Source organism: Anolis carolinensis, chromosome 2, assembly GCF_035594765.1.
Source record: "Anolis carolinensis isolate JA03-04 chromosome 2, rAnoCar3.1.pri, whole genome shotgun sequence".
NCBI classification, from domain to species: Eukaryota; Metazoa; Chordata; class Lepidosauria; order Squamata; family Dactyloidae; genus Anolis; species Anolis carolinensis.
The window spans coordinates 184,490,251-184,518,178 of NC_085842.1; the positions used below are offsets into that span (position 1 = coordinate 184,490,251).

General features: G+C 39.6%; 2 protein-coding genes across 4 annotated transcripts; one reads left to right on the top strand and one right to left on the bottom strand.

Moving 5' to 3' along the window:
• The first annotated feature begins 1,388 nt into the window (after positions 1-1,388).
• On the top strand, positions 1,389-13,581 carry htatip2 (HIV-1 Tat interactive protein 2). 3 transcript variants are annotated; one of them, XM_008118364.3, is made up of 6 exons: positions 1,389-1,536; positions 3,619-3,820; positions 6,202-6,309; positions 6,864-7,001; positions 9,071-9,132; positions 10,593-13,581. In XM_008118364.3, the coding sequence occupies exons 2-6, from the start codon at positions 3,620-3,622 to the stop codon at positions 10,807-10,809; spliced, it is 726 nt and encodes a 241-aa protein (XP_008116571.1). In that variant the 5' UTR covers positions 1,389-1,536; position 3,619; the 3' UTR covers positions 10,810-13,581. The 3 variants fall into 3 exon arrangements, with proteins under 3 accessions (XP_008116571.1, XP_003225858.3, XP_062827362.1); XM_003225810.4 differs by having other exon boundaries at positions 1,456-1,550; XM_062971292.1 differs by lacking the exon at positions 1,389-1,536 and adding an exon at positions 2,130-2,397.
• A 9,029-nt stretch (positions 13,582-22,610) lies between these two features.
• LOC100567158 (olfactory receptor 5B21-like) lies at positions 22,611-27,278 on the bottom strand. The gene has a single exon (XM_062971296.1). The coding sequence runs from the start codon at positions 23,753-23,755 to the stop codon at positions 22,682-22,684; it is 1,074 nt and encodes a 357-aa protein (XP_062827366.1). The 5' UTR covers positions 23,756-27,278; the 3' UTR covers positions 22,611-22,681.
• Between the last annotated feature and the right edge of the window lie 650 nt (positions 27,279-27,928).

A 27,928-nucleotide genomic window follows, 5' to 3' on the forward strand; every position in this document is an offset into this window, starting at 1 on the left:
AATACAGTAATTACAACATAACTTTACTGTGTATTGAATTAATTTTTCTATCAAATTTGTTGTGTAATGTGATGTTTTGATGTTTAATTTGTAAAATCATAGCCAAATTTGATGTTTAATAGGCTTTTTCTTAATCTCTCCTTATTATCCAACATATTCGCTTATCCAACGTTCTGCTGGCCCGTTTATGTTGGATAAGCGAGACTCTACTGTAGTTAAGGTAAAGGGTAAAGGTGTTCCCCTGACGTTAAGTCCAGTCGTGTCTGACTCTGGGGGTTGGTACTCATGTCCATTTGTAAACTGAAGAGCAGGCGTTGTCCGTAGAGTCCTCCAAGGTCATGTGGCCGGCATGACTGCAAGGAGTGCTGTTACCTTCCCACCGGAGCAGTACCTATTCATCTACTCTCATTTGTGAGGCCTAACTCTGCCTGTCCCCTGGGCTGAGTGAGTTGCTAGGAGACCAAGTGGGTGGAGTTAACCTTCTAACTGGCAGCAATTGGATAAAAATAATTATTCCTCTCCCTCTAATTAGAACTTTATTTTTCTTTTCTTTTTGTTGTATGAACGTAGAGGCATGGATGAGGGGTTGTGCTGCCAAGTTTAGTGTTTCTGGGATGTGTAGTTTTGTTCTTTTGTCCTAGGTCGAAATTTCATTACCCTTTTATATATAGACTAGCTGTGCCCGGCCACGCGTTGCTGTGGTGAAGTATGGTGGAATGGGAAATAAAGTATTGAGGAATTGGTGGTAGTTAAGGTAAAGGGTAAAGGTTTTCCCCTGACATTAAGTCCATTATAAATGGGTAATGTAGTTGTGTGGAAGGGCCTTGAGTCTACACTGCCATATAATCCAGTTAAAATCAGATAATTTGTATTTTATAGGCAGTGTGGAAGAGGCCTAAGTGAGGCCTAACTCTGCCTGTCCCCTGGGCTGAGTGGGTTGCTAGGAGACTAAGTTGGCGGAGCTTAGCCTTCTAACTGGCAGCAATTGGATAAAAACAATTATTCCTCTCCCTCTAATTAGGACTTTATTTTTCTTTTCTTTTTGTTGTATGAACGTAGAGGCATGGATGAGGGGTTGTGCTGCCAAGTTTAGTGTTTCTGGGATGTGTAGTTTTGTTGTTTTGTCCTAGGCCGAAATTTCATTACCCTTTTATATATATAGATAGATTGAGGCTCTTATGAGTGGCATATAGATCTATGCGTGTGTCTTCTGGTTATCTGTTATGGTGACCCCATGAATTTCATAGTTTTCCGAAGCAAAAGAATACTCAGAGATGACTTTGCAAGTTTCTTTCTTGCAAAGGGAGGGGGCAATACAAAGAGATGAAAAAAAACAACAACAATATACCAAGGTTCCTCCCAGCCTCGCCCTTCGTTGCGCCATAATTTTAATCTCTCGGTTGCTACTGAGCAAACATCCCTCCTGCAAAGGAAAACAAAGTTCTGCAATCTGCGCATGCGCAGTGAGTGCAGGCAGGCGCACCCGGAAGAGGAGTGGGCGACTCTTTCATAGCAGGATTCTCCACGTTGTTGCAGGTGAGGAGAGACAGGTGGGCTTTCCTTTTTTCCCTCTCACTCCAAGGGGATCCCTTTCTCCTACTGCTTGCCTGCCCCTTTAATTAACGCTGCCACTTCTCTGTGCATCTACTCTGTAGAATTAATGCGGTTTGACCCCATGGTTCATGGCTATGGAATCATGGGAGTTGTAGAAGGCACCAGCCTTCTTGGGGAGAGAAGACTCAAGACCTTGCAGAGCTACCACTGCCAGAATTCCATAGCACTGAGCCATGGAAGTTAAAGTGGGATTAAATTGCATTAATTCTGCAGTGTAGATGTGCCCAAAGAAGGTTTGGAACAAATGGGGCTGGTTGTGATAGTTGCCTATGATTCTGGGGGTCTGCCCTGTTGAAGAGGAGGGAGTGAGCAGGGAATCCTATATTTTCCTTTGCAGTTACAGCAGGCATGGGCAAACTTCGGCTCTCCAGGTGTTTTGGACTCCCAACTCCCACAACTCCTAACAGTCGGTAGGCTGTAAGGAATTGTGGGTGTTGGAGTCCAAAACACCTGGAGGACTAAAGTTTGCTCATGCCTGAGCTACAGTGAACCCCCATAGATACCAAAATCCATGGAGGATCAAGTCCCATTATGTTCAATGGCGTAGTAAAAAGGTGCCCCTTATTTAAAGTGGAAATATCAAGGATTTGTTTTAGGGATTTATTTTATTCTATTTTTTCTGAATAATTTCAAGGTGGAATCCGTGGATGCAGAATCCGTGGATATGGAGGGCCGGCTGTACAGTCTAAGCAAAGCCTTGAAAGGCATCCTGCGGCTGGGAGGACCTCTGGAAAGGGCTGTGCATGCCAGATCATGTCTACAATATCCAGCAGTATTCCTTAGGTGCCTTCGAAATGTAGAATAGCCCAGTTCAGATCGAATCTAGTGTCTCCAGTTGTCCAACAAGGAAGCACCATGGAAATGAATGGTGCCTGGATCTGAGATTGACATGCCTAGAATCACAGTTTTAGCCTAACACAGGATGCATTTCCACATCTACTCTTAAGTATATTTAACGGTCATTACTCCCACTGGCGCAGCTGAGCTGCTGTACTTGCTGACCAAAAGGTCAGTGGTTTGAATCCGAGGAGCGGGGTGAGCGCCCGCTGTTAGCCCCAGCTTCTGCCAACCTAGCAGTTTGAGAACATGCAAATGTGAGTAGATCAATAGGTACCGCTTCTGTGGGAAAGTAATGGTGCTCCATGCAGTCATGCTGGCCACATGACCTTGGAGGTGTCTATGGACAATGCTGGCTCTTTGGCTTAGAAATGGAGATGAGCACCAACCCCCAGAGTCGGACATGACTAGACTTAATGTCAGGGAAAAACCTTTACCTTTCTACTCCCACTAGTCCCATCAAAGGTACATCTGCATTGTGCAATGAATGCAGCTTGACTCCACTTTAACTGTCATAGCTCAGTGGTATGGAATCCTGGGAGTTATAGTTTGTTTAGACACCAGTGCTGTTTGGCAGGCTAATGAACTTGTAAAACTAAAGCTCCCATGCCTCCATAGTATTGATCGATGGCAGTTAAAGTCAAGTTTAACTACATTTATTCTACAATGTAGATGTACCTAGATGCACTGAGGGGCTTATTCACAAGGAAGTGGAGAAAGAGGTACAGTCTTAATTTTAAAAGCACTCCAGACCGTGGTTTCCACTTTAACTTCTCTGGGCAACATTCTGTGAAATTCTGGGATTTGCAGTTATGGCAAGAACATTTTGAATTCTTGGCCCTAGAGCAACTCTAACCAAACTGAAGATACCAATGTTCCATAGGATGCAGATAGGGCAGAGAAAGTGGAATCATAATACTGTAATTGTGAAGTGTGAATCAGCCCTCAATTCTCTGGACTTTCTGGAGGAAGAGATCCAAACAGTGTGACTTAATATGCTGCATTAGTCATTCATGGAAAGCCCACATTTTGGCAACTGAATATTCCTGTGCTGAAAAAAGAATTATGTTTTATTTTCAAAAAGTACAGCCTTATTCCAGAGATTTGGAAGTAATGTTTTTCTTGCCTGACTAAACCTTATGTTTCCATTCCTTCTCCTGTCATCAGAATGGCTGCCCCCAATCCAGATGAGCTGAAGAGCCTCCGGGAAGATTTCCAGAAAAAGAATCAAACCTGTTTTATACTGGGTGCCTCTGGTGAAACTGGGAAAATACTACTGGCTGAGATTTTGAGACAGCACTTGTTCTCTAGAGTGACACTCATTGGACGTCGGAAGCTGGATTTGGAAGGGCAGCCTTATGCCAATGTGGTACGAATGTAATCTAAAATGTTTATTCTGTCTTACATTTGTAGCCTGTGTTTTTTTCTAAGGAACCCGATGTGTAGTCCATCTTCCATTTGTACCTGGAAAACACAGCAAAGTGAAAGCCAAGCAGAAGGGGCAAAATCTTTAAAACACTTCTCTGAATTGAATTTTCATTGATGTGTGTTTTAACCAAAGTTATGTAACACTCTGTGCCAGTTTCCCAATCTGATGCAGATGTAAAATTTGAAAGCAAAGTTACGTGAAATCCAAGTTAAGGTTATTGGAAGTAGTGTCCTAGACTGGCAACCAGACTGATTGATAACTGGCAGATAGAGGGAAAAACATAGAGGCAGTGACAGATGTTGTATTTCTAGGTGCAAAGATTACTGCAGGCGCAGACTGCAGCCAGGAAATCAGAAGACGTTTATTTCGTGGGAGGAGAGCACGAAGGTCTGCATAGTAAAAGCAATGGTATTCTCTGTAGTAACCTATGGATGTGAGAGCTGGACCACAAGGAAGGCTGAGCGAAGAAAGAGAGACGTCTTTTAATTATGGTGTTGGAGTGAAATTCAGAGAGTGCCTTGGACCGCAAGAAGATCCAACCAGTCCATACTCCAGGAAATAATGCCTGACTGCTCATTGGAGGGAAGAGTATTAGAGGCAAAGATGAAGTACTTTGGCCACATCATGAGATGACAGAAAAGCTTGGAGAAGACAATGATGCTGGGGAAAATGGAAGGAAAAAGGAAGAGGGGTCGGCCAAGGGCAAGATGGATGGATGGTATCCTTAAAGCGACTGGCTTGACCTTGAAGGAACTGGGGGTGACAATGGCCGACAGGGAGCTCTGGCGTGGGTTGGTCCATGAGGTCACGAAGAGTCCGAACCAAATGAATGAATAAACAACAAAAGTGTCCCAGAGAAAACTGCCCTTTCTTGCCAGTGGTGGAGCACATCACAGGCTGCAATCTTATGTACAGCAAGACCTCCGTATCTGTGAGTGAAACATTCCCAGCTAGACTGGAGTTACCAGAAATCGTGGATACAACTGAACACCATCAAATTACTTAACTGCTGCTCCCAACTTGATATCACCCTGGAAGACCTAGAATTTCCTAGGGAAGTATCCTCTCAAATAATTTGCTAGATCCTCCAGAGTGACTCTATGATTACTACTGGGAAAAACATGCCATTGAACTGCTTGAAGGACCTAGTACATTCCTGGAGAGATAGTTTTCCCCTGGGCACAGCTATATGGATTCTACAGTTGCAATATACTCACTGGAGCATCATCAATGCTGAAAACAATAATTATGCAGTTATTTTAGGAAGAAACGTGGGCAGTTGCCTTGCCCTTCTTCTCTTCCCCACCCAGTGGGAAAGTAGGTCATCAGCAGAAGTTGTTTATGAGTGATATCCATTTTCTGCAATCCAAGTGACTCCCATTTTCTTTTTACCTGGAGGAGTTTGAGTTTGCCAAGTATGCCATGCTGGAAACATGAATTCAGATGCTTTCCCCATAACTCTCCGGACAAGAATAATGGAGCCAGTAGGAGGAGAGCATTCATTTGGAGTGCACCCATTCATTATGAGGCTCTATAACTGCATTTACAAGGGGAGTCCAAAAATACAAGCTGTTGGAGTAACAAAGCAGTTTGGGCAGTTTTCATCTCCACTAGAACCAACAAAGCTGTGGGACTTCATTGGTTCATTGAAGATCAAGTTACCCAAAATGTTGTTGTTGTTGTTTATTCGTTCAGTCGCTTCTGACTCTTTGTGACCTCCTGGACCAGCCCATGCCAGAGCTCCCTGTCGGCCGTCTCCACTCCCAGCTCCTTCAAGGTCAGGCCAGTCACTTCAAGGATGCCATTCTTCCATCTTGCCCTTGGTCGACCCCTCTTCCTTTTTCCTTCCATTTTCCCCAGCATCATTCTCTTCTCTAAGCTTTCCTGTCTTCTTATTATATGGTCAAAGTACTTTATCTTTGCCTCTAATATCCAACTGGCAGAACTCCCAACTACAGTATGTTCTGAGGAAATCCATTCCTGAGGATTGCTTCAAAACTTGTATCTAATTATCTCAAGCCTTCTTGTATCTCAAGCCTTCTTGTTCCTGCAGCGTTTAGCCCATGCACCTATCTCCAATGGATGCCAGTTGTCGATGTATTGTCACATGACTTTGTAGCAAGTGTTTTTCCTTGTGGACTAATCAAAGCTTGTGTTCCAAACATGTAGAAGGCTCCTAGATTGATGATAATGTCTTCTGTCTCTCTTTGGGGAACATGGGGAATGTTAAGGGTAGTGGGAGTAAATATATTTCTTTTCCTTCACTTGCATGTTCAGGTCATGTTTTCCTCTTCTGTCTTGTTGCGTGCTTCCCCTTCTAGTCCCAAGAGGTTGTAGATTTTGAGAAACTGGATGAATCGGCTGCTGCCTTCCAAGGCCACGATGTGGGCTTCTGCTGCCTGGGGACAACCAGAGCCAAATCTGGAGCGGTAAGGGACTCTGGAGAATGGGGGAATATTTGTTGTAAAGCAGGAACTGAGAACCAGGAACAGATTAGCAGGAAGCAAGGAACAGCAAGACAGAGAGCCATCCTAGGGCTCTACCAGAATTTGGTGGAACAGCAAATACAGTCTGCTTTATTTCTCTTTGTGTTTTAAATTGTTAGGTTGAACTTTTACGGTTCTCTGTGTTGAAGAGACACAAGGGAAGGGGAATAGTTGACCTAATTTGTGATGCAAATATTGATTATTTATATGAGTATGGAGACTCATGGGTATCTTCTAAGGTGCTCGTGACAAAGCCATTTTTATCTGTAATCTTTCTTGTAAAGTCAGTTAGACTGGGAGAGAATAGCTTTTTTGGATGACTGAGCATTTGAACCCAGGTCTCTGCAATCCAAGCCCTGTAGGAAACCTATAGGGACCTGCCTGTTTAAGTATATATCTCAACATAGGGCCCATGTTTTGATATATCTGATTCACCCCACACAAAAGGATAGAGATGATGCTCCTAAAAAGCTAACTTATTTTTTCTCTGCTCTCAGGATGGATTTGTGCGGGTTGATCGGGACTATGTTGAGCACTCTGCAAAGCTAGCCAAAGCCGGTGGCTGCCGCCACTTTGTTCTGCAGTCAAGCAAGGGGGCCGATAGCTCCAGCAGCTTCCTCTACCTCAGAGTTAAGGTGTGTTTGATGGGTGATACCCTCCAGTGGCATTCAGAATAAGATAATCTGCAGTTGCTAACATTACTATCCCAACTTTTCTCCAAGGAGCTAAAAAGCTCTGTACAGTAGAGTCTCACTTATCCAAGCTAAACGGGCCGGCAGAAGCTTGGATAAGCTAATATCTTGGATAATAAGGAGGGATTAAGGAAAAGCCTATTAAACATCAAATTAGGTTATGATTTTACTAATTAAGCACCAAAACATCATGTTATACAACAAATTTGACAGAAAAGGTAGTTCAATACGCAGTAATGTTATGTTGTAATTACTGTATTTATGAATTTAGCACCAAAATAGCACGATATAGTGAAAACATTGACTACAAAAATGGCTTGGATAATCCAGAAGCTTGGATAAGTGAGACTCTACTGTATTTGATTCCCTTTCATTTCATGTTTGCAACAACTCTGAGAAGCAGATAGTGTCAGAGCGCGCGGTTTGGATAAACACACATGCAGCGGAAGATCAACGAAGAATCACTGGCACCAATAAAAAGGCTGAAGCCTGTTTGGCTATCTACAAAAGGTTTACTTAACAAACGGAAAACTCTCAAGACGATATATACAGACAGAGAGCAGAGGGGAGAACAGATAACACAGGGAGCTATTTATAACCACCTCTGCTGTCTGATGTAATACACAGTTAATTCTTTACACACTCGCATAGTGGACAGCAGACAGTGCATGATGCAATCTCCAGCTCACATTGCAACACTATAACTCAATTACATTTAAACAACTCTATATACAATCATTCCCACTTCAACAATTCCCCCTCTTTAAATGTAATTGAGTTATAGTGTTGCAATGTGAGCTGGAGATTGCATCATGCACTGTCTGCTGTCCACTATGTGAGTGTGTAAAGAGTTAACTGTGTATTGCATCAGACAGCAGAGGTGGTTATAAATAGCTCCCTGTGTTATCTGTTCTCCCCTCTGCTCTCTGCTCTCTGTCTGTATATATCGTCTTGAGAATTTTCCGTTTGTTAGTAAACCTTTTGTAGATAGCCAAACAGGCTTCAGCCTCTTTATTGGTGCCAGTGATTCTTCGTTGATCTTCCGCTGCATGTGTCTTTTTCCAAACCACGCGCTCTGACAGTGGTTATGGGCCCAGCATAACAGGGAGCTGGTGACAGGTCTGAGGTCACTTAAGAAACTTCTCAGAAAATATGGCATTTCAACAAGATTCTTCCTTAGTCCTGATGTGATATTGTGACAGCTGCGTTCAACAGATAGGTATATATTGTATTCATGATTTAATGCAAAAAAACACTGAGCCAGGTATTACTGCCAAGATAAGGTGGAGTGCTTGTAGGTTGGTGGAACTTGTCCCAGAGTAGTTTAACCATGTCTTTTGGTTTAGAATTGTCATAACTTCCACCATTTACATCCTTAGTTTGGCATATCCTTCTGTGATATTGTGAGAGCAGGGCGAAACCTTGCTCCATCATGCTTTTTCTTTGGATCAGCTTCATTTACTATCACCTATTGTCTGGCAAATTACAAGGATTACAAGCAGTTCCTGACTTACAAACTACTCATAGTTAAGAACAGAGATGACATTACAGTAAGTGAGAGAGTGTCTTAAGTGAAGTTTTCTTACCAATCCTTGTTTCCACAACAAGTCAATTTTTTCAAAATCCAAAGCTAAACTTTCCGATTTTTGAACAGAAAGAAACCATTCAATGCCTGGTGACATTGGGAATCCTGCATGGGAACTCAAGAGATCTCAGTAGGCTGGGTTAAACCCCCGTATAATATTAGATTAGGCTCACGAGTTTAGAGTATCTCTTGCTTCACTGATTATGCCAGGTCATCCTCCCTTTGTCTTGTGGTCACTTGCTTCTGAATGATGAATCAAACATGTTGGCAAAACAATGTCTCGTCTGTCAGCTGATGCTGGCCATTGTAAATTTCTCCTGCCTTTTGGAAAAATAGCTATTTCAGTTTTTTTCTCCCTTTCTGTTTTGATGAAAAAGTGAGGGGTCATGCCTTAACAGTTGATTTCTTTCTTCTCACCCCCCTACAGGGTGAAGTTGAAGCCCGGGTCCAAGCAATTGGCTTTGACCGTTGTTCCATATTTAGGCCAGCGTAAGTATTACGAGGTGTGTCTGGTGGGGACTGAGAGATCAGAGGAGGCCTTATAAATGCCTCAACTCAACCCAGCATGACTAGTAGCCCATCCAACAGTCAGATGTTTCCCCATCTTTTGTGCATAGATTAAGGATGTTAGTGTTGTGACAGAAAGAGCAAATGCCCACTGCCATGCAGGGATCCTGGTCATCCATTTGGTCCTTCCCAGAGAAGACTTTGCCTCTTGTGAATGTAGCACATATTGCCCCACTGCAGTTCTGGGCTTGCTTACCCCACCAAGTAGTTGAATATGATACCAAAGGCATAGTTTAGCTTTTGCTTGAAGAAAGTAATCAAATTCCACTTGGCTGTTATGGAAAATCACAATGCAGATATGGGGAGGCTTCTTGTAATCATATCCTCTTTATAAGACATAGAGGTAGCTTCAGTTTCATCCATCTGCATAGGTATGCTTAGTAAAAGCTGGGGAGGTGGATATTTTCATTCTTATCAAGATGGACTAGTTTTCAAGTGCAGATAAAAATATATGAACAGTGATCAGGTATCCACAAATTCAAGAAAATGATTATCCACAAATTCAGAAAATGGACTTCTGCTGTACTCCCAAAGGCTTCCAAGATCCATTTAATGTATTTGCTGGTCCATCATGTTTCAAACTTCAGGCATCATCTGGGACAAACCACATGAAAATGATTACCAAATAGGCAAGGTTGAGGAGGAGGTAATGACTCGCACAGTGTCACCCAGTGAGTTCAGAGTCAACATTCCCATCCACACTAAATCACAGTGAACCATTCTGACTCCATCAGGGACCACTTGCCATGTTGCTTAAGCACATGGGTGCCATTGTTCCCATGACAACTTGGGGGATAATCCCATGGACATACATATCTTTGTGAAAAATATAGTTTGTCACTAAGGTGACTGTATCATTTATGGTGTGACTGGCCTTAGGCTACAGTTATATTATCCTGACTTGACAGCTGTCAAAGAACAGGATCAGATGCGGAAGTGTGAAGATATATAATTGAATCTACTATATTTCTCATTCCATACTACTATATTTCTCATTTCTATGTATGGTTGAGAATGCTGGACAATGAAGAAAATCTACTTATTTTGAATTCAGTGCTGGAGAAAATGATGAAAGTAGTGATCTGCTTAAAAAATGGGTCCTAGAGAAAATCAAGCCTTGACTAGAAGTCAAGATGACTTTAGTACTTTGGTCATATCTTTAAAAGTCATGGGTCTCTAGAAAAGACAATAATGCTTACTAAAGTAGAAAGCAGTAGGAAAAGTGTAATTCAATATTCTGAATGGATAGACTTGCTCAAGGAAGCCACATACAAACGGCTGTAAGACTGATGGTTGCAAAGAGAGTGACTTGGAGGTCTTCATTCATGGGGTTGCCATAAGTCTAAGTGGAAGTTGGTCCTTCATGCTGCCTTCTCCTACAGGGTGCTTCTGGGTGATCGACAAGAATCTCGGCCTGGTGAGTGGATGACCAAGAAAATTCTGGGAGCGTATGCGTGTATTTCTCCCACAACTATGACGGTTCCCACAGTGACAGTGGCCCAAGCCATGGTCAACAATGTGGTCATGCCAGGAAAGGATGGGCAGAAGGTGGAGATATTGGAAAATGCAGCCATACATGCACTTGGAAAGACAAAATAATTTGGGGAACTGCTTCCCAGGAAACACATTTGTGAAAGGTGCCTTATCAACTCCAAATCCTAATCGTTGCTATTTTTATTTTTCCTGGAGGATATTCCTGAAGCAATGAGATCTTTTCTTGAAACTAGGCATCTCTTTCACCATAGTAACAAACCCCATACTTCGTCAGGATACAGTCATCCCTCCACATTTGCAGTTTTGACTTTTCCAAATTTGATTTTAAAAATGTTCTTGACAGTTCTTTTGGTGTTACTCTACTTCCTTCGCTCATGCTGTGGGGCTGGAGATTTTTAGAGAAAACACCTTGCTGGTGGCGGTGGCGGTGAAAACAAAATGAAAACTTATTTGCATTGAGAGAAAACACCTCACTGGGAATCTTTAGGTTCTCCAATGTGACTTGGTGGCCAGGTTCCAGTGGAAGTTGAACATTGAGTCATACTTGGAGACCTAGAGATTCCTACAAAGGGGTTTTCTCAGGTGGAAAAAATGGTGATTTCTTGGTCTGCAGTTTTTCACTTTCATCGGGGTCCTGTGGAGGGATGACTGTTGTGTTTCTTGGTGCCACTACAACAAATGCTCAACTCCAGGTGGCTATGTAGTGGTCCTTTGAAAAAATTTCAGGGATACTCATCACTAGGAGAAGAAGCATGTGCTGCTTATTGAGCAGTTCTTCTGTGCATTGACCAATGTAATTTGTATGAGTTTCTTCTACCATAGTGTTTTGGTGCTTAATGGATCAAGTTACTTGCTGCCTGTTCATGAATGTAACTCAAATGAGACAAGTGTTGACATGACTAGTTTATTATGTTTAAAGAATGTGGGAGTGTTCAAAGTGCCCAAGCTTGAATGTTTAAGCCTCCTGAAACGATCTCTTGGGCTAAATATTGCATCTTAGTAAGTGTCCTCTGTTGACAAAGGAAGCATTTGAAAACCAAAAAGTTCTGCATTGTTTACCCTTCCGAAGGTCAGGTAGATGATCTGGCTCTTAATTTCACAACTACATCTCCTTGTACCAAAGTCAATTATCGACTACTATAAATGGCTCCAAAGGGAAAATTGTCTGAAATAATGGACCATTACAGAATGTCTTTGTGTGGAAATGAATAAGGGAAGTTTATCTTGATATCTTTATGCTTTTTTTCCAGGGACGTAAAATTTGAATTGGGATCTTATTTATTTACAGATGATTTGAAACTCACAATTTAGTTCTCTGCTCCACCGTTGCCTTATCCTGAGGGTAAGAGAGGTAGCTTAGTTCAAACTCTGGAATGGCACTAGTTCAACCAAAGGACTGGAAATACTATCACAGTTCACCCAGGTCCGTCTGCACTGCAGGTTCATTAGAGCTGCCTCATATTTTTGTACAGTTATAAACTGTCAACAAGTTCTTACAAAAATCAAAACATGGGATAGTCTCCTAACACAATGAAGGGAAAAATAAGGAGGACCTCCTACCTAGTTCTGACCATTATATCATGCCCTCTATCAGTCCTTTGCTGATAGAAAGGCAAAGTTCTGCAGCAGAAGGTCAGTTGTGCTTCCAACCGGGAAAATGGAGCAAGTAAAGATGACTCGCACTTCCCCATTCTTTCTTCATATGATTTACTGTAAATGAAGAGGAGAACTTCTGTTCATACTCTTGTCTTTGCAACATTTGCACGGATAGCTTTTGCTAGGTGTGCTGTCATTGGAAAGTCTGTGCTAGCATCCAGATAGAGAAAGTATTTTGTGAGAAGTGGCACATAAATTGTGAAAACAGGGTTTCAAGAGTGATTGTATTGGAAAATCTATCTAGTTTGCAGTAAACATTTGCAGTTTAAAAAAATGAATTTTCCAGTTTCATCAAGTAGTGGAAAATGGGGTAATACTGGATAATTTGGTGTTTAAAATTAATAACTGACATTTTCCTTCCAGGGGAGGGCAGGGTATGCAATTTGGATATGAAACATGAATTTTTAAGTAACCTGAATGCAATTTGTGCTTTAATATATTTCCTGTACGTTAATGTTTATAACATGATTCTTACTGACTGGATGTCTTCTTGTGTGGAGCATGGCAAATCCACATTAATAATAATAATAATAATAATTTTATTTTTCTATCCCGTCTCCATCTCGGAGCAGCTCACATAGGGATAAGCCCAACAACACAAGTTAAAACACAGAACATAACATTAGTACATTATGGTTTGCTGTGAACCGCACTTTGTTTCTTCATTTCTAGTCTATTTTTTTTCCTGCCATGGCTTTAAAAATGCAGAATTCATGAAAGACACCGATAAACTATAGTTTATAATTGTGTTGTAAACATTTGGGGTTTGTTTACAGCAATGGTTCTCAACCTGTGGGTCCCCAGGTGTTTTGGCCTACAATTACTAGAAATCCCAGCCGGTTTGCCAGCTGTTAGGATTTCCAGGAGTTGAAGGCCAAACCATCTGGGGACCCATAGGTTGAGGACTGCTGGTTTACAGGGATCTTTTCAGAAACAACAAGCCAAAATTGAACAATCTATAATACTCTAGAGCATCCCATTGTGCCCAAACCTGGCCTTTGAAAACCAAAGCAAATGAATGTTAAAGGATGTGCATGCTGCTAATAGAATTATAGCTTGTGTGAAATTCTAAACTTGCTTTATTGGATTGTGTTTGTTTGAATTCGGGAACATCTCCTTTGATTCAGATATAACAACAGTTTTGTTATTTGGTGCTATTTCTTAAGCTTTAAATATATGTCATTCTGGTTTGTATACTTAATAAAATGTTTTGACATGCAACACTGGTTCGGGTACACTCATTACATGTCAAAATGCAAAAACGACAGAATAATGTTTGTTCTCAGTGTTGTTTACTTTTCCTAGCAGTTGAAAATGTCGCTGATCAAACCAGCAAAACTAATCCACATTTCAAAGCAGCAACATAATTAAAATGAATAAATTTAGGCTTGCAAGTATCAGTGAATAGATGATTCAACTACAGCTTTAGTTGATTAACCAGAGAGCAGTTAATTTTAAGTAATATGACTGGAATGAATGATAATTTTCTGAGGCTCTTCTAACAATGGTACATTAGTGTAATGTACCACTGTTAGATTCCATACTGGGCATGCTGCTGCTAAGTACTCATGCCCAGTATGGAATATATCTCACCACGTTAAAACAGTGGATGTGGCTGTTTATGAGACATTACGCATTATCACAGGATTTCTATGCCCTACACCATTGGAGAAATTATACTGTTTAGCCAGTATTTTACCACCTGATAGCTTCCGGGAAGCATCAGCCAGCAATGAAAGGACCAAGGCATTGACATCTCCGGCCCATTCTCTGTCTGGATATCAGCTAGCATGCCAACAACTTCAATCGAGAAACAGCTTCCTAAGATCTACAGAGATACTTGCAGGAACACTTCAACAAGCAAGAGCCTGAAAGTGGTAGGTTAAAACCCGTAACCTCAATCAGTGGCTGAGGCTGGATGAGAAACTCCCCCTGGGCACACAGAAGCCTGGGCGACTTGGAAAGCGCTGGACAGACTGCGCTCTGGCACCATGAGATGCAGAACTAATCTTAGGAAATGGGGCTACAAATGGAGTCCACGACATGCGAGTGTAGAAAAGAGCAAACGACAAACCACTTACTTTTTAAAAAAATAGTTTTTATTGAATTTAAAATTTTTCATACAATAATTACTTTTATCACATAGCAGATATATAATGTATCATACAATACTTGCATAATTATTTTATATCTATTGTTGATTTATATCTACTACAATGTTAACATTTGTCCATCTATATTTCTTCACCACTGTGTATCCCCCCCTCCCACCCTGAGCCACTTCTTATATATTGTCCAACCAAAATCTCATTTCTTCCTGAGGCGTTAGCCCTCCATCCCTCTTTTGAATTCCTTTCTCAATAAATTTTCCCCATACATCCTCAAAATCATTTTTTTCCATATCCCTCTTTTAACTTTTAATTTGCATGTTAGCTTATCATTTATTGCCAATTTCCATACTTCCTTATACCATTCTTCAATCTGAACATTTATTACTTTTCTCCAGTTCCTTGCTATAAGCATTCTTGCTATTGTCAATAAATTTGTTATTGCTTCTTTTTCTTTTTTATCCATCTTATTGTTATTATAAATGTATAATAGTGCAACACCAGAGCTTCTTTCCAGTTTGATGTTCATTATATCCTCTATCTCTTTAAATATTTTATACCAAAATTTCCTTACATATTTACTATGCCGCCACATATGTATATATGTTCCCACTTCCTGACAGCCTCTCCAGCAATTTTTTGGATGGTTTTTATTAATATTTGACATTTTTAATGGTGTTAAATACCATTTCCAAATTATAATAATTTTCTTTAACTCTTATTGATAAATTTTTCAAGTGCCTTTGTTTCCACAATTGCGACCATTCCATTTCATTTATTTTCACCTCTAACTCTTCCTCCCATATTTCCTTAAGAGTGATATTTTTTCTCTCTCCTTCTTTTATTCCACTCAATATTCTATAGATTCTACCCGTTACATCTTTCAATTTTTTATAATCATCTGTATCCCAAACCACTTACAACCTGAGCCCTGCCACATGCACAATGGAGGACCTTCTTACAGCGACACCAGAGTGTCTCCAACTGGCCAGCTTCTGGTCAAAGGAAATTTAGTATAATGCCAAGTTTTTAACTTTGTTTGTCATTTTTCTATACATTATAACTATTCTCAATTTGCTTCTGTTCCCTCCAGTTCCACATCACCACTTATTTAACCCTTCAGTGGATGTGTGTGACCACATGTCCATTAGAACTGTATTTTTCCACACAGTAATGCAAAATGGAGTTACAGACAATGCATTTCTTTTCTTTTTTTAATTTTATTTTTATTGAAACTTTTTTGTGAGTTACATTGGTGGCCCTATGGGAAGGTTGGGGAGGGGTTGTCCAAGGGAAAGATACTGAGGGGCGGGATGTGGGTTGGGGAGGAGGGGTGAGGGGATGTAATAGTTCTACAGCAAATGGTGAGGGGGGGGGGGAAGGAAAGGGGGTTAGGGAAGGGTAATTTCTAATGGGAGAGGGGAGGGGAATGGATGACTTCCGATCTTCTTTCTTCCAGTTTTCTGCTTGTCCTTTAAACATAGTTGTCTTTGAGGTAATCTTCTAGGTCTGTCCAGTCCGTTTCTTTCATTTTGTTATCCATATTATTTTTAAGTAGAAAAGTTAATCTGTCCATATCTCTTATCTCAATGATTTTATCTATCCACAGTTCTTTTGTAGGTGGTGTTTCTGATTTCCAATGCTTAGCTATTATAATCCTCGCCGCAGTAATGAAATAAGTGAAGAGTTTATCTTTGTTTGCATCTAAATTTTCTTTTGGATCTGAGAGGCCTAATAAAAAGATTTCTGGTTTCAACTCGAATTTTGATTTTAATATTTTATTACATTCTGTTTGTACTACTTCCCAATAGCTAGTTAGCTTTTTACATTTCCACCACATATGGAAGTAGGACCCTACTTGTTCCTTACACCTCCAACAGTGGTTGTTTACATTTTTCCACATTAATCCTATTTTTTTTGGTGTCAAGTACCACCTGTGAATTACTTTTAACCAATTTTCTTTAAGTTCTATCGCATATGTGTACTTCATTTTTTTTGTCCAAATTGCTTCCCATTCTTCTAATTTTATTGGTCTGCCTATGTTTTGTGCCCATTTTATCATCGAATTAGTAATCTCCACTTCAGCCGTTGCCCATTCTAACAGTTTTTTATATATGACTGATACAATTTTGTTCTTTCTTTGGATCAGAATATCCCAAAAACTGTTTTCTGTTGTGAAGCCGTTTCGCGAGTCTATCTTGAAGGCTTCTTTAATTTGTATATATTGATACCATGAGACGTTTTTATTAATTTCTTGTATTTCAATCAAATCCTTAATTTGAGGTGATTTTTGAATTATACTCTCTTTTTTCAAAATTTCTTTATAAGTTGGCCATTCTGTCCACCCTAGAAGCCTCCTCTGATTGGCTTCTAGTGGGGATAGCCATAATGGTGTTTTTGTGTATAAGTAATTTTTATATTTTTTCCAAACTTTAATTAGAGATGACCTAATAAAATGATTACAGAAATTTTTTTCCACATTAACTTTATTGTACCATAAGTAACCATGCCAACCTCTGCGTAGATCATGGCCTTCCAATGTTAAAATTTTAACTTTTTGAAGATTTGTCCAATCTTTTATCCAATCTAAGGCGCATGCCTCGTGATACAGTCTTAGATCGGGGAGTCCTAAACCACCTTTATTTTTGGGGGTAATCATAGTACTATATATGATCCTAGGTTTTTTGTTATTCCATATAAATCTAGTTACATCTCTTTGCCATTCTTTAAATATTTTATTATTCCTTATTATTGGTATATTTTGAAAGAGGTACAGCATCTTTGGCAAAATGGTCATCTTTATTGTTGCTACCCGTCCTAATAATGATAAATTTAAATTTTTCCATGTATCCAAATCCTTCCTTATTTCCTTCCATTTTGTAATATAGTTTAGTTCTAGTAATTGGTTATTTTTTGCCGAAATCCAGATCCCCAAATATTTTATTTTAGGGGGGGTTTCTAATCCTGATATTTCTTTTAGTTCCTCCTTACTATTCTTTGTCATGTTTTTTGTTAATATCTTTGTCTTTTTCTTATTAATTTTAAGTCCAGCTAATTTTCCAAATTCCTCAATTTTGTCCAACCATCCTTTAATATTATGTTTGGGATCGTCAATGATGCAGATTATATCATCCGCAAAGGCTCGGACCTTGAATTCTTGCCTGTCTATTTTTATTCCCTTTAAGTTTTTGTCTTGCTTCAAGTTACGAATTAACACTTCTAGCGCAAAAATGAATATCAGTGGAGAAAGGGGGCAGCCTTGTCTTGTCCCTTTACTTATTGAGAAGATTCCTGTCGTTTGTCCGTTGACCCTAATTTTCGCTCTTTGCTCATTATATATTGCGTTAATACCATTTTGGAACTGCCACCCTACATCCATTTCCTGCTATAATATTTTAAAAAAATCCCAGTTTAGTTTGTCGAAAGCCTTCTCGGCATCTAATGATAGCAGTCCCAATTCTTTTTGTTGGTTTGTTTCATAGTATTCTATCGTGTCAATTATAGTTCTTACATTGTCTCTTATGCTCCGATTTGGTAAAAACCCAGACTGTTCTTCCGATATCCAATCCTTGAGAAATTCTTTAAACCTATTTGCTAATATTTTTGTGAAGATTTTATAATCATTATTTAATAAAGAAATGGGTCTGTAATTTTGGACTTCCTCCGAATTAGCTCCTTCTTTGTAAATCATTATGATTTCTGCCTCTTTCCATGACTCTGGGATATTTCTACTAGTTAAGGCCAAATTCATTATCTTTTTCAAAAATTTTATTATGTCATTTTGTAATATTTTATAAAATCCCGCTATTAGGCCATCGGGTCCAGGAGATTTATTAGCCTCTAGCTCTTTGATAGCTTTTTGGATTTCTTCTTCTGTTATCTCTTTGTTTAAATTTTGCCTTTGTTCCTCAGATATCTTTTGTAAACCTTGTTTACTAATGTATTGTACTATTTCCTCTCTTTCAATATTATCGCTTGAGTACAGTTATGATAAAATTTCATAAATTCGTCCCTTATTTCAACATCTCTTACTGCACTTTCTCCATTTGTTCTGATTTTAGTGATATGTTGACTTTGTTTTTTTTTTTTCTTATTTGTCTCGCTAACCACCTGCCTGGTTTGTTTGCATTTTCAAAAAAAATTTGTTTTGCCCATTTCATTTGCTTGGCTATCTTCTCCAGCTCCCATGAATTTTTCTTTTTATTTAATAATTCCAAACTCCTTCTCGCTTTTTGATTTTTTGGATTTGCTTTTAAGTCTTTTTCTTTCAGTTCAATTTCTTTTTTAATATTATTTAGCTCTATATTTCTTCTCTTATTTTTTATCGCCGCTTGCTGGATAAAAAAGCCTCTAGCTACCGCCTTAAATGTATCCCAAATTATTTGTGGTTTAACTTCAGGTGTATCATTTATTAAAAAAAATTCCCGCGTCATCAATTTTAGTTTCTTTATATCATCCTCCTGTTTTAACAAATTATCATTTAGCCTCCAAACTCTGGGGTATTTTCTGTAATTTATTTCCATAGTTAGTGGGCAGTGATCGGAAAGATCTCTCGGCAATATTTGAATTTTATTGATTTTAGTTAAAATTGATTTCGATGTCCAGATCATATCGATCCTAGACCAAATACAGTGCCTATTTGAGAAGAAGGTGTAATCTTTTTGATTGGGATTGTACTCTCTCCAAGCATCTTGCAAATCAAATTCTTGTTTTAGGGCTAGAAAATTCCTAGGCAAGAGGCTAGATTTCTTTTTGCTTTCATTTTTCCAGGTTTTGTCCATATTTTTATCTAAAATTCCATTGAAGTCTCCCATCATGATTATATGGTCGCACTCTGATTGATTTAATTTATCTCTTAACAGTCTAATAAATTTTGTTTTAGGACCATTCGGTACATATATATTGCATATGAGAATTTTTTCACTTCCTAAGTCAATTTTTAGCGCTATTATTCTGCCTTCCTTATCTTTAAATGATTCTTCTGATTTAAATTTTTTGTCAATATAAATTACTACCCCTCTTTTTTTTTTACAGTCTAATGAATAATATTCTTGTCCTAATTGATCATTTTTTAGATATTTTACATGATTTTGGGCTATGTGTGTCTCTTGTAGAGCTATTATACTATAACTCCCTTTTCTTAATTGATTGAATAGTCTCTTCCTCTTACTGGAAGAATTCATTCCATTGATGTTGTTGGAAAAACATTTTTGTGTAAAATCACTCATCTGCCAAAATTCCTTCTTCTTCCTCTTCTTCCTCCTCTTCGTCCTCTATCAATTCTTCTTGTTCCTTGTCATTTGATCGACAACCTGTTGCGCCTTCTGCTTCTTCGGGTGAGTCGAATCTTCTTTTTTTTGGCTTTGTCGGGTTTTTCATGTCTTCCGGCGAGATTTCTGGTATGCCTGGTTCGCAGTCTTTCCTTAATTTCTTGTAAAAATCCCTTGCTTTTTCCTCTGACGTCAGCCAAAACTTTTCTCCATTATAGGTTGTCATTATTCCCTCGAATTTTTCCCACCTGAATCTGATATTGCGTCTTTTCAATTCGTCCGTTAGAAAGTAGTATTTCTTCCTTTTGTTCATTATTGATTGGGAGAACTCCTTCAGAATTGTTATTTTCCTTTCTTTGTAAAATACTGGATTGGATGCATTCTCTCGTAAGACGTCATCTCGAGTGCTTTTCTTTACAAAGTGTACTATAACATCTCTAATTCCTCTGTTTTTCTTTGCAAAATGAGTGTGCACTCTATATACTCTGTCCAATTGTCCATTTGCTTCTTGTTCTGTACAGTATAGTAATTTTGATAATAATTGCGTGATCACAGCTTTAATATTCTCTTTTGTTTCCTCTTGTACGTTTCTAAATCTTAATTGATATTCTAATTCACTTTGTTCCAATTTTTCTTGTATTTTTTCTAATTTTGTGTTTTTGAATTCCAACCCTTCTACTTTTTTTTGTATTTTTGAGTGTGATTTGTCTATCTTCTTTTTCTCCATTTTCAGTTCACTTATATCAATTGAATTTTTAGTCAATTCTTTTTTCATAGAGCCCAGTTCTTCCCTCATTTCTTTTTTTAATTCCATCATTTCTTCTTGTAATAATTTTTTCTGTTGTTCTTGGTTAGCTGCTATAGTTTGAACTTCTTTTTGTAATATTTCTTGATTAGCCGCGATAGTCTGCACTTCCTTTTGCAATGTGTCCTGCTTATCGGAAATTTTCTGTAATTCCCGCAAAATATCTTTTAAGTTCACCTCATCATTTAGTGAATTTCTTCGTGTCATGGTTCTCCAATCTTTCGTTTCTTTTTCTACTTTCGATTTTGGTGTATTCATCTCTTTTTATTGTTTTGATATTCTTATTATTTTTGATATTAGCTATTGTGTAAATATTGTTTTTGGTCCTTTTCTCTTCTTCAACTTGGTGTTTGGACTTTTGAGAAAGTTAATGTCTCTGTGTAGTTTAAGTCTATTTTTCCCCAGTTAATTACTTCATTGCTAATTGCTTTAGTTGTTTTGGAGCTTTTAATTATTTATATTTAATTTAATTTTGACCGAATTGATTTGATGAATTGATGAGTTTAGATGGAGTTCAGACTCCTCCTTTTACAAGTATCTAGTTGAGTTGTAATCAATTATTTTGTGGAGTACCAATGTGCATGTATTCACTTGTGGATTTGGGGCTTTGTGCACCTTGTTATGCCAAGTATTTAAGACTATTATTAGTCTCTCCTTTCCTTCTTCCTGTGCTATATACTCAGTAGCTACTTCTCTATTCTCATATATAATCTCTTTGTTTTCCTTATACTATCTTTATGCCATCTACTTCTCCCTCCTTCTGTTTTTTTAATTCCTGTTGAATATCTGTCGCTGTCCTACCTTCTCCTCGTCTTCTTCTTTAAATCTGTTGTGTTTTGGCTGGGGTGTTATTCTTTTTTTTTTTCCTTTTTTTTTTTTGCTTTGGACCTCCCGGTCCGTCTTCTTACATCGATCCTCTCTCTTCCGGAACTCTCTGACCCTTCTATATAGTCGTCTCTATTGTTGGTGTTCCCTTAACAGCCTTCCGCTTTTCCTTATTGCTGGGATCTTCTCCCCCCCCCCCCCTTCACACTTCTCGCTCAGACTCTCGCGTAGCCACGAGATTTGTCTCCTCCTTGCTATCCTCGCACTATCTTCGCTGAAGACATAACAAGCCGTATCAAGGTCGTCTGGTTTCTTCTTCTTTGTTTACGTTATGGTCAGTCTGTCCTCCTTAATTCTGTCCCTGGTTGCATTGGCAAGTCTGCTTGAGAGGTTTATTCGTCAAATTTGCAGAGTTAACAGCTTCACGCCTCACAGTTTGTTTGTTTTTTATCCCAATTGAGTCTTAATCAGTTTATCCAGCCACTCTTGTTCTTTATACTACCAAAATCCCAGTTGGTTTGCCTCTCTGATGAATTTAGATTACCGTAACACAGTCCGTTAAATAACCCTCTTAACGTTATGGAGGGGGAAAGAGAGTGTTGTAATCTTGATTCCAAACAAATTGTAAAGATCAAAGGCTTTCACCCCCTGTAGTCTTGTAGCCAGCGGTTTCCCCCGAACCCACTCAGCAACCCCCTGTAGTCTTTATCTTTGTCTTTGTCTTTTAGATGAGTTGAGAGTGCCTAGGGCATTTGGGAGGTTTCCAGGCGAGTCTCAAACTTAGTAGGAAGGGGGAAATCCCCCCCCTTTTTTCCCCCTTAACCACCCTTTCCTTTCTCTTTGCACTTTTCTCTTTCGCTATCCTGCACTGGAAGTGAATCGAAGATTTGGAAACTTACGTTTCACCGACGGTCCCCCCGTGACCGACTTCTTTCTTGAGTAGTCATTGCTCTTCTTGTTCTAAGTGAGCGCGATGGTCGGCTTGTGCGGTCGGTTTGCCGGTTTGCCGCTCCCTGTGCTGCACTTGCCGCCAGCGGTTTCCCCCGGACCCACTCAGCAATCCCACCTTGAGGGGAGGAACGCTACTGGGGCCATCGGGGTGGTCCGCTGGGTACTGCAATCTCCCCCCGCCTCAATCCACGGTAGGGAGTAGGATCTGGCTGTCCCTTTAGCGCAGCATCAGGTTGGTTACCAGGAGCCCTGGTAGACCATGTCCGCCATCTACAGTCGCTCACCGGAAGTCCAGACAATGCATTTCTAATTAATAGAGCATTATATATCTAACAATGATGTATGGAAATAAATCCTAAAAGCTACTTCATGAATAGGTCTAATATCTTCCTGCTCCTTAGATGCTTCATAGCTTCCTTCACATCTTTGTTTCTCAAGCTGTAGATCAATGGGTTCAGCATAGGGATCACCAGAGTGTAGAACATGGAGACAACTTTGTCTTGGTCTTGGGACCCAGCCTTGGTCCTTGGCTGGGCATACATGAAGATGGCAGTGCCATAGAAGAGACCAAGTGTGGTGAGGTGGGATGTGCAGGTAGAAAGAGCCTTCCGTCTCCCTTGTCCAGTGTGGCTCCTCAGGACATTAAGCAAAACCTGGGTGTAAGAGATGGAGATGACGGTTGTGGTCACCACAGCAATGATGCTGGTGGAAACAAAAAGGATCACTTCAGAAAGCCAAGTGTCTGAGCAGGAGAGCTTCAAGACTGCAGGGATGTCACAGAAGAAGTGGTTGATCCGATTGGGTCCACAGTGAGACAGGCGGAAAGCCCCACTTGTCTGGATGAGAGAGCCCAAAAGGCCGCAGCAGTAAGCGCCCAGCACAAGGCAGGTACAGCGGCCATGGGTCATGAGCAAGGCATAGGTCAATGGGTGACAAATAGCCATATAGCGATCATATGCCATGACTGCCAGGAGGAAACACTCAGCAGTCACCAGCATGGTGAAGCAGAACATCTGAGTGGCACAGGCTGGCAGGGAAAGTGATGCCCTGCCCCAGTACAGGTGAACCTCCAGCGCTTTGGGTGCAATAACAGAGGAGTAACAAAGATCCAAGACAGAGAGATTACTGAGGAAGAAGTACATGGGAGTGTGCAGATGCTGCTCAGCTCTGATCAAAGTGACCATCCAGCCATTGCCCAAGACAGTGAGCACATACAGGAGAAGGAAGATGACTGAGAAGAAAGGGCACAGTTCTGGCTTTTCTGTAAAGCCCAGGAGGATGAAGGCTGTCACTGTGGTCACATTCTCACTTTCTGCAGAAGAACGGCTCAGTGAAAGAGATCTGTTAATAAATACATCAACATGTTGCATTGCAATATGCATGCACAAATTTAGAGAAAGAGGGAGAGGTGTCAGGCAGACAAAAATTATTGTCATTGTTTTGTGCCTTCAAGTCATTTTCACCCATGGAGACCAACATATGGATAGTTAAATGCTCATGTGTAAGAGGAAGTGTGGGGAAAACAGCAACATTTAGTGCCATATTAAATTGTATCTAAGTTCATGTATACTTAAGATTGTCCAGGCCAAGCAAACAGAGGCATGATTGACTCATATCCATACCTTATATTTTCAGCTGTACTGCAAATCTGGATTGGCACATGGCTCAATGGTAGCATCTTTCCTTATGGTTGTCCCTCTGAAATGTGTACAATATAGCAGATCCCTCAATGGGAAACTAAATTCCTTTTCCATTGACACCTAACTGTTCATTGAGTCCTCTGCCAAATTTCCTACAGTGTACAGTTGCACCCATTGCAAATTGACATGGAGAATTGTCTATATAAGGGAATATAAACCATTATCTTGCCCTGGAGCCACATTTTCTCAGGGAAAAGTGGTTGGGAGGGAATCACATTTTCATGGTGAAGCATGTCCATCACCTAGTAGGAGAAAGAGCCAAATTCCATGGACATCCGAGTAATTGTTTCTTTCTCCCTTCCCAGACTACCCTCTTGCTTGTACATAGGATTAATTGGTAAATAGAGATAGGGACCCCATCCCCCGGGGCTGGATTCGCTGTTGGGGTGTGTATGCCAAATACAATGGCGAGGAATGCTGAGAGTTACAGTACACCATCAACCCAAGGGCCACATAATCCCATCCATACTACAAGCCCTAGGATATTCTCCCAAGAAAAGCATGATTCTACTCTTGGTCATTTTCTTTGGACTGCATTTCACTGAATAATTTGGGTTTACATTCTTTAAAAAAATAATATTGAATATCAAAAGCTAAATTGGATAATATTTCAACATTCAAAAAACTATATATAAATTCTGAAAATTTGCCTGATGTTAAAGTTATTCCACCAGGTTCCAGCTCAGCCAGGCAAATGGCAGCACTGATGACAACATCTTGGAGCTTAAGGTAGAAAAATTCAACTCACCTCTCCATGAGTCCAAACTATGGACGAATCTTCAGTTACCCACCTGAATTTCTGGTTGTAAAAAAAAAAAATTAAACCATGAACTGAAAAGCATATAAATACAAATTTATAGCCTGTAAAAACAACCCACTGCCTACATTTCTACCAGTAGGTCCTAATCTATATTCTGCTCATTCCAATTGCAGACAATGATCTCAGCCCCCAGTGGCGCAGTGGATTAAACTCTTGTACTGGCAGGACTGATGACTTGAAGGTTGGGTTGCTGACCTGAAGGCAGCTGGTTCAAATCCAACCAGGGGAGAGTGTGGATGAGCTCCCTCTATCAGCTCCAGCTCTATGTGGGGACATGAGAGAAGCCTCCCACAAGGATGGTAAAAATATCAAAACATTCCCCTGGACAACGTCCTTGCAGATGGCCAATTCTCTCACACCAGACATGACTTGCAGTTTCTCAAGTTGCTGCTGACACACACAAAAAATCTCAGAACAGAAATGTATTTTCTACTGCCAATACTTTTCATGAATGGCCAACTCAGGAATCCATGATAAAATTGGTGTTGCCTAACAGTGAAGGATCACAGTTGGAAAATTCCCATTCAGGAATAGCAATACATATGTATATGCTTCTTTTGCATTGACTACACAGTACATATACATTCTTACAAATAAGTTCCAAAACAAAGATGCAACAATTTCCATTTTACAGTGGTCTGAACATTTGACAATGACTTTGGAGACCAGGATTATTCAACCAGAGAAGTCAGCCATAGCAGAGCACTTGATGAACCAACATAGCATATTATTTGAGAACACAGAAATGCTGGATCACTCTGACAACCACCATGTCAGACTACACAGAGAAGCCACTGAAATTCACAAGCATGTGGACACTTCCAACAGAAAGAGGAAACCATGGAAATGAACAAAATCTGTCTACCAGTATTTAAAAGACTCTAAAATCAGGACAGTAAATAAAGAACAACACTCTGAAAACAGGGGAATTCCAGGCATGAAATAATCAGGGTCAGCTAACACTTCCCAACAAAGAATTCCCCCAGGCAGGAAGCAGCCAGGCTTTGAAGCTGCAAGGCTTTTCAATGCTAATCAAGGTGATTAATGGCAACGTTCACACTTGCCTCCAAAAGACAAGAGTTCTTTCTCCCACCCTGGACCTTCCACAGATATATAAACCCCACTTGCCTAGTTTCCAACAGACCTCACAACCTCTGAGGATGCCTGCCATAGATGTGGGAGAAATGTCAGGAGAGAATGCTTCTGGAAACATGGCCATACAGCCTGGACAACTCACAATCCAGTGATTCCAGCCATGAAAGCCTCCGACAACACACTGTGAGCATCCTTTGCTTTATTTTACCCAGTTAAAATTCAGCTGGACTATCAGTACTGCATAGCTCTTGAAGCCACAATTGATGCAAAGGGATTACCATTTTGCCACCTTCGTATTTGATATGATAAGCAGTCAGATACATCAGCATCCTGTTTCTGAATTTGATCTGGATGCATATGAATAAAGAGGGCGGAAACTGGTGAGTCAGGCAAAACAGAAGGTTCCTACATGCATTCATCTGGAGAAAATTATATGTCGGAATGTCTGAACCATTTGATCCAAAGAGGATTCAAATAGATGCTAACACATCACTTTAAAAATACTGATAAGGAGTCTGGTTGGGTTTAATCATACAAGGGAAATGGCAAAAAGGAAGACTGATAAAATGCTGTTACCTGTCATTGTAACAACACCTGTACATGTGTATCTACTGGCTGATTTGCTGTTTTTTCTCAGTGGCCAAATGTCAGAGAACCTGTATTATTGGCTGAATTGCTGTGCAGTCCTGGGCTATTCACAAATATTCTAACTTCTGATTATAATTAAATAAAACAACTTTTTAAAATCCCATAGCAAGTACTGCATATACTCGAGTATAAGCCTAGTTTTTCAGCCCTTTTTTAGGGCTGCAAAAGCTCCCCTCAGCTTACATTCGAGTGAGGGTCCTGGCTGGCTTATATTCGGGTCGGTTTATACTCAAGTATATAGGTAATCAGAGTTGGACAGTCTTATCTTATTAAAGTCTTATTATTATCATCATAAATTACAATTTTATGTAAACATTCAAAAACATTTAACCGATTGATGCCTCAAATAATGTAATTTTATTAGTATCTATATTTATTTTATTTTTGAAATTTGCCAGTAGCTGCTGCATTTCCCACCCTCGTCTTATACTTGAGTCAATAGATTTTCCCAGTTTTGTGGTAAAATTAGATGCCTCGGCTTATATTCAGGTCGGCTTATACTCGAGTATATACGGTACATCCACATCAACCAAAGAAGTTGTTTTCTTTTGATTTCTTCACAACCTTCCACTTCTACCTGCTTCAAAAGAGATGTCTAGAATCCCTCTGCATTATCTAGAATAGTATCACTATTGGACTCTATACATCCCTTAATCATGAACAGGGACTGTATTATACTCTGATGCCACAGCTCAAACAAATAGTACAATGCAAATCTGATCTAAGTCTTTTGCCAGCTGGAAACTGCTTACAAATTTTATGATACAAGTTTAATATCCTTTATCCATAACACTTTGAACCAGAAGTGTTTTGAGTTTCAGATTTTTATTTTTCAATTTTGGAATATCTGTATTTGCATTTATGTCCATAATGCAAATCTTGGAAATTGGATGCATATCTAAACAAGAAATTCATGTATACAGCTTATACCATAGCCTGAAGGTAATTTTATACAATATTTTAAATAAGTGATGCCATCTAGAAGCAAAGATGTCACTACCTCATCCATTCATGTGGGTAATTTTTGATTTTCGAATATTTTGGATTTCAGAATTTTTGATACCTATTCTCAAAGGTGATGCTCATATTGGTGCATATATTTTCTGTATCTGTATTACAAATGTAAATTCTACTTTTGCTCAGGTATAACTTTAAGTTCCACTAGGTTCTCTAGGTCTCCTTCGGGGTGAGAATAGCAGGGTATAAATATAGTAAATAAATATATATCATCCTAGCGAAGAACATTTTTCACACATCTGCACAAAGTAATGTGAAAACAACACACAGCAACTGACAGAAGTGTACACTTAATTGCTTAGAAGCCTACATCCCATTCACTAGTCCTC